Source organism: Penaeus japonicus, unplaced genomic scaffold (assembly GCF_977035675.1).
Source record: "Penaeus japonicus unplaced genomic scaffold, GWHDUDI00000001_assembly GWHDUDI00000012, whole genome shotgun sequence".
Taxonomy (NCBI): Eukaryota; Metazoa; Arthropoda; class Malacostraca; order Decapoda; family Penaeidae; genus Penaeus; species Penaeus japonicus.
The window spans coordinates 18,789,223-18,796,220 of record NW_028234414.1 but is presented as its reverse complement, the minus strand read 5'-3'; the positions used below and the strand labels follow the sequence as shown (position 1 = coordinate 18,796,220).

Sequence of the window (6,998 nt, the reverse complement as noted above, 5' to 3'; positions counted from 1 at the left end):
GTGTATTTGTTTAATATAACTCCTATCATCACTATATGACGTTTATAATGATAGCCATGGTAATAATGATGACTCCCCTCCACTCCCCTCCCCTCCCTTCCCCTTCCATCCCTCATGCAACAGGCGCGCCAGGAAGTTGCATCAGGAAATTCAACACGATGCCCTACCTCTTCTGCAACATGGAGAACACCTGTCAATACGGCCAGAGGGGAGACTACTCTTACTGGCTCTCCACGCAAGCACCTCTGCCTCCTACCATGACACCTGTTCAAGGACAGGAGATTGAACAGTACATCTCCAGGTAGGTGTTCGGAAGGTGGTGGTGGTGGTTGTGGTGGTGGTGGTGGTGGTGATGGTGATGAAGGTGGGGAAAGTGAGGGAGAGGATGTTGATGAGGGAGAGGGTGATGGTGAGGAGGGAGAGAATGGTGAAGAAGGAGATGATGGCGGTGATGGTGAGGGAGAGGATGGTGCTGATGATGGGGAAGGTGAGGGAGAAGATGGTGAGGAGGGAGAAGATGATGATGGGGAATGTGAGGGAGAGGATGGGGATGAGGGAGAGGATGGTGAGGAGGGAGAGGATGGTGAGGAGGGAGAGGATGGTGAGGAGGGAGAGGATGGGGATGAGGGAGAGGATGGTGAGGAGGGAGAGGATGGTGAGGAGGGAGAGGATGGGGATGAGGGAGAGGATGGTGAGGAGGGAGAGGGTGGTGAGGAGGGAGAGGATGGGGATGAGGGAGAGGATGGTGAGGAGGGAGAGGATGGGGATGAGGGAGAGGGTGGTGAGGAGGGAGAGGATGGGGATGAGGGAGAGGATGGTGAGGAGGGAGAGGATGGGGATGAGGGAGAGGATGGGGATGAGGGAGAGGATGGGGATGAGGGAGAGGATGGGGATGAGGGAGAGGATGGTGAGGAGGGAGAGGGTGGTGAGGAGGGAGAGGATGGTGAGGAGGGAGAGGATGGTGAGGAGGGAGAGGATGGGGATGAGGGAGAGGGTGGTGAGGAGGGAGAGGATGGGGATGAGGGAGAGGATGGTGAGGAGGGAGAGGATGGGGATGAGGGAGAGGATGGGGATGAGGGAGAGGATGGGGATGAGGGAGAGGATGGGGATGAGGGAGAGGATGGTGAGGAGGGAGAGGATGGGGATGAGGGAGAGGATGGGGATGAGGGAGAGGATGGTGAGGAGGGAGAGGATGGGGATGAGGGAGAGGATGGTGAGGAGGGAGAGGATGGGGGAGAGGGAGGGGATGAGGGAAATGGAGGAGAGGGGAGAGGAGGGAGAGGATGGTGAGGAGGGAAGGGAGGAGGAGGTGAGGGATGGGGTGAGAGAGAGATGTGAGGGATGGAGGGAGAGGATGTGAGGAGGAGGATGGGGATGAGAGAGGATGGGGTGAGGAGAGGATGGGGATGAGGGAGAGGATGGGATGAGAGGGGGATGGGAGGATGTGAGGGAGGGAGAGGTGAGGGATGATGAGGGGGAGGAAGAGGGAGAGGAAGGGATGGGAGAGGATGGGGAGAGGAGAGGGGATGGGGAGAGGATGGTGAGGGGAGAGGATGGGGATGAGAGGAGAGGGAGAGGGTGAAGGAGAGGATGGGAAGGAGAGGATGGGGGATGAGGGAGAGGATAGGGAGAGGATGGAGGGAAGGATGTGAGAGAGAGTGGAGGGAGGAGGAGGGAGGATGAGGGATGTGAGAGGAGAGATGGGGAGGAGGGAGAGGATGGTGAGGAGGGAGAGGATGGGGAAGAGGGAGAGATGGGGAGGAGAGGATGGGATGAGGATGGATGCATGAGGAGAGAGGGGAGAGGATAGGGGAGAGGGATGAGGAGAGGGAGGGTGAAGAGGGGGAGAGGTGGGTGAGGGGATGGTGGAGGGAGGATGGGGATGAGGAGAGGATGGTGAGAGGGGAGAGGATGGGATGAGGAGGATGGGATGGGGAGAGGTGTGGAGAGAGTAGGGAGGATGAGGAGAGATGGGAGGAGGGAGAGGGAGAGGGAGAGGATGGGGAGGGAATGGTGAGGAGGAGAGGATGGGATGAGGAGAGGGTGGAGAGGAGAAGATGGTGAGGAGGGAGAAGATGGTGATGAGAGAGAGGATGGTGATGAGGGAGAGGATGGTGAGGAGGGAGAGGATGGGGATGAGGGAGAGGTGGTGAGGGAGAGGATGGGGATGAGGAGAAGATGGTGATGAGAGATGGTGATGAGGGAGAGGATGGTGAGGGGGGAGAGGATGGGGAGGGAGAGGATGGTGGTGAGGGAGAGGATGGTGAGGAGGGAGAGGATGGTGATGAGAGAGAGGATGGTGAGGAGGGAGGGGATGGTGAGGAGGGAGAGGATGGGATGAGGAGGGGATGGAGAGAGGGAGAGGATGGGTAGGGTGAGAGGAGAGGATGGTGAGGAAGAGAGGAGAGGGGAGAGGGAGAGGTGGGAGAGGAGAGGGGTGAGGAGAGGATGGTGAGGAGGGAGAGAAGGGATGGGAGAGGAGGGATGAGGAAGGATGGATGAGGAGAGGATGTGGGGAGGTGGGGATGAGGAGAGATGGAGAGGAGAGTGGATGGAGGGAGGAGGGGATGAGGGAGAGGTGTGAGGAAGAGATGGGGGAGGAGAGGATGGGAGAGGAGGATGGGATGAGGGAGAGGATGGTGAGGGAGGAGGGAGAGGAGAGATGGGGAGAGAGAGGAGGATGAGGAGGGTGATGAGGGAGAGGATGGTGAGAGAGGGAGGAGATGGTGAGGAGGGAGAGGATGGGATGAGGGAGGATGGGAGAGGGAGAGGATGTGAGGGAGAGGATGGTGAGAGGGAGAGGATGGTGAGGAGGGAGAGGATGGTGAGGAGGAGAGCAAGGTGATGGAGAGGGTGGAGAGGAAGGAGGAGGGAGAGGATGGTGAGGAGGGAAGTGGAGAGGATGGGATGGGGGAGGATGGGATGGAGGAGGGGGAGGGAGAGGAGGGGGAGGAGGGAGAGGATGGGGAGGAGGGAGAGGATGGGGATGAGGGAGAGGATGGGGATGAGGGAGAGGATGGGGAGGAGGGAGAGGATGGGGAGGAGGGAGAGGATGGGGATGAGGGAGAGGATGGGGAGGAGGGGGAGGAGATGGAAGGGAAAGAGGGAGGATGGTGAGGAGGAGATGATGGGGATGAGGGAGAGGATGGAGGGATGGGAGAGGATGGGGATGAGGGAGAGGATGGTGGAGGGAGAGGGAGAGGAAGGTGAGGAGAGGGAGAGGATGGGATGAGGGAGAGGATGGTGAGAGGGAGAGATGGGATGAGGGAGAGGGTGGTGATGAGGGAGAGGATGGTGAGGAGGGATGGGGATGGGAGAGGATGGTGATGAGGGAGAGGATGGGGATGAGGGAGAGGATGGGGATGAGGGAGAGGATGGGAGAGGAGAGGATGGGGAGAGGAGAGAGGGGAGAGGGATGGTGAGGAGAGGATGGGGATGAGGGAGAGGTGGGGATGAGGGAGAGGGTGGAGGGAGATGATGGGGATGAGGGAGAGGATGGTGAGAAGGATGGGGAGGAGGGAGAGGATGGTGAGGAGGGAGAGGATGGGGATGAGGGAGAGGATGGTGAGGAGGGAGAGGGTGGTAAGGAGGAAGAGGATGGGGATGAGGGAGAGGATGGTGAGGAGGGAGAGGGTGGTAAGGAGGAAGAGGATGGTGAGGAGGGAGAGAATGGTGAGGAGGGAGAGGATGGTGAGGAAGGAGAGGATGGGGATGAGGGAGAGGGTGGTGATGAGGGAGAGGATGGTGATGAGAGAGAGGATGGTGATGAGGGAGAGGGTGATGGTGAGAAGGAGGGGAAGAGGTGGAGGAGGAGGAGTAGGGGGGAGTGGGTGATGATGAGAGAGTGGGTGGTGGTGAGGAGGAAAGGGACGATGGTGGTGAGGGAGTGGATGGTGATGGTGGGAGTGAGTGATGAGGATGAGAGGAAGGGTGGTGTTGATGAGGAGAAAGAGGACGTTGGTGATTAGGTGGTGGGTAAGGGCGGTGACAATGGGATGGGGGAAGGTGGTGGTGATAATGAGGAAGATGATGATGGTGATGAAGGGGTGGGGGAGGGTGGTGATAAGAAGAAGGAAGACGGTGATAGTGATGAGTACGAGGAGTATAGTGGTAAATATGATAATGTCGATAATTAGATAATAATAAGATAAATTATGATGACAAAATAATCATAACATTGCTAAATACAATAATGATAATGATGAAATTATGTGTCATCATTATCATTATTTGTTTTTTTTTATGAGATTGTTAATGTCTATTTCGATAGATGTGTGGTGTGCGACTTCCCGAGTCTCGTGATAGCAGTGCATAGCCAAACACTGGAGGTTCCGTCGTGCCCTGAGAACTGGGTATCTCTTTGGACTGGGTATTCTTTCCTGATGGTACGTACCTGGTGTTTTTTTTTTTTTTTTTTTTTTTTTTTTTTTTGTGTGTGTTTACTTTTATATTTTGAATTTCAGTATTGATCACGATTCTTTCTTTTTCTTTCTTTCTTTTTTTTTTGTCTAGTTTAGGAAGGAACTAAGTTCCCTTAATTGCGTCTGGATTGATCACGGATTTATGCATTCATTTGTCTCGAAGAGGAACCAACCACGCTTACTTGTTCCTGTATTAATTACAGTTTCATTCATACATTCAACTATCATATAATTCACCAAGCACCTCGACGTTTGTTCATTTATGCATTTATAGTTCAGATATAATTGATCGAGAACCCTTTTCCAGCACATCGATTCCGCCGCCGAGGGGTCCGGCCAGTCCCTCATATCTCCGGGGTCGTGCCTCGAGAACTTCCGTGCGATTCCCTTCATCGAGTGCACGGGTCGAGGCACGTGCAACACCTTCAGCACGGCCCTCTCCTATTGGCTCGTCGCCATCAACTTCGACCAGCAGTTCCAGAAGCCGAGTCAGGACACACTGAAGGGCGACGGTCTCAAGAGCCGAGTGAGCCGATGCGCCGTCTGTATGTCGAGGAATAGTTTTGGACTCCGGCCGCCGCCGAGTCCTCCTCCTGAGATACGCTCCCGTCTCGAGGACGCCGCGACGATCGCGGAGGCTCCCTGGCAGTATTTCAGTGATGCTGCGGTGCAGGGGGAACGCCTCGTTGCGCAACCACCCCCTTCCTCACCTCCAGCCCAGTCTCCTTATGAAACCCAGCGCCCCGTTTGGGACTACGGCCGCTACCCTGCGACGCCATCGCCACAGCCGCCGTCGTCTAGTAACGGAGTTCAAGCCACCCAGCGCCCCGTTTGGGACTACGGCCGCTACCCTGCGACGCCATCGCCACAGCCGCTGTCGTCTAGTAACGGAGTTCAAGACACCCAGCGCCCGGTTTGGGACTACAGCCGCTACACTACGACGCCATCGCCACCGTCGCTGCCGCCTTCTAACAGCGTGCAGGACACCCAGCGCCCGGTTTGGGACTACAACAGCTACACAACGACGCCGTCACCTCGCTATAGCGTCCAGATCAGCCAGCGTCAGCCACCCGGCCATTCATACCGTCACTACACAGCTACACTCGCTCCCACCTTGCATGGAGGATATTACTCACGATACTACTTGCCAGGTGGAACTCGAGGGCGTGCTTATCGCGCCCATCAGTACACACGCCCCGCACACTATACGAATTCAATACCCCGATCACACAATTACTACGCACGTGGGTAGCAGGACAATAGCAACACACTCCGGTATTTTGTTTGCCTGTAATGTAAATGCAACACTGCCTTTCTTTAGTGTTTGAATCAGCGATTATGTTGTTGTTGTTGTTGTTTTTAATTTCAATTTCTATGTCAGCTTCTGATGACTTTAAAGAAGAGTCTTTTACTAATTAGATTTATTTGGGGGGAACGGGAGGGGTAGAAGAGAAACCAATTCTTCGCCTAAGAAAATATTCGCAAGTGATTCTTGACCTAAAAATCTTATAATACGTATGTGCCTATTTTCCAGAAATGTGTACACACACACACACACACACACACACACACGCACACACGCAGGATGGTGCAGTTCCTTGCACTTCCAAATACACCACTCAGCGTTGCCAAATTGTGAACCAAGTTTCGAAACGAACGACCTCCACTTGTATCAGTTGATGTTTCGAAACATAAGTCGAATCAGGAGGTTCATACGTTTGCCAACGCTAAGCAGTGAAACTTGGAGATGCAGACTTACAATGCGCTTTCTAATTCCAATATCATCTTTTATTTGGCATTGTTAAATATTTATAGAATGATCGGACATAAACAGGGGATTAAGAAGCATAAGATAACGACTGACACTGCCGTAATATTTACTCTAAGTATTTTTATTATTGTTATCTGGTACTTTTGTATGGACTATATATATATAATCTCATGGATGTATTTTTCCATCACTTTGTGAATTTTCTTTTGAAAAAACTGTGTTAATGAAAATTTGATTTTTTCACGAAACACTAAAAAGCTTTTGATATAAGAAAAAATAAAAGCATACAGATTGAGTGTTATTAGACAAGTTGATATATCTGCAGGTAAATTTGATATGAATTCATGTTATTTTGTAAGCATGTGTGTGTAATAAAAAAGTATGCACTATTTATGTGTATGTGTGTGTGTGTGCGTGCGTGCGTGTGTTTCCTTCCTGTTGTCATACTTCTCTCTCACTACAGTCTACAGCGATGACGTACTTCCTTCTTCTTTCCTCTCCTTCCTTCCTACCACACGAAATGAAATCCTACCAACCTGAAGTGGGAAAAAAGACAAAAACTGGGGAACTGCAAGCAAAATTTCGGCAGCGGCCATTTACAGAATACAGAACAGGCGACAAAATCTCTTACTTGGAAGGAGTGAGGGAGTGCTTTCGTGCGTACGTGCGCGCGTGCGTATGTAGTTCTTGCTCGGTTTACAGTTAAGTAGACGTGAAGCAACACTGCAGTCGTGACCGCACTTAGGAGAGACAAACATCGAGCGAAATACCGATTGCTCTTCAGCGTCGATAAGTTCCCTCGAAAA

General features: G+C 53.0%; 1 protein-coding gene across 2 annotated transcripts in view; it reads left to right on the top strand.

Annotated features, from left to right (window-relative positions):
* LOC122260604 (uncharacterized) overlaps positions 1–6,581 on the top strand; it is a 40,330-nt gene extending 33,749 nt beyond the window's left edge. For both annotated transcript variants that reach the window (XM_043027963.2, XM_086542584.1), the window contains exons 29-31: positions 124–301; positions 4,271–4,385; positions 4,729–6,581. In XM_043027963.2, coding sequence (XP_042883897.2) covers positions 124–301; positions 4,271–4,385; positions 4,729–5,673 — 1,238 coding nt within the window. In that variant the 3' untranslated portion in view covers positions 5,674–6,581. The remainder of the gene's footprint in view (positions 1–123; positions 302–4,270; positions 4,386–4,728) is intronic.
* Positions 6,582–6,998: the final 417 nt, after the last annotated feature.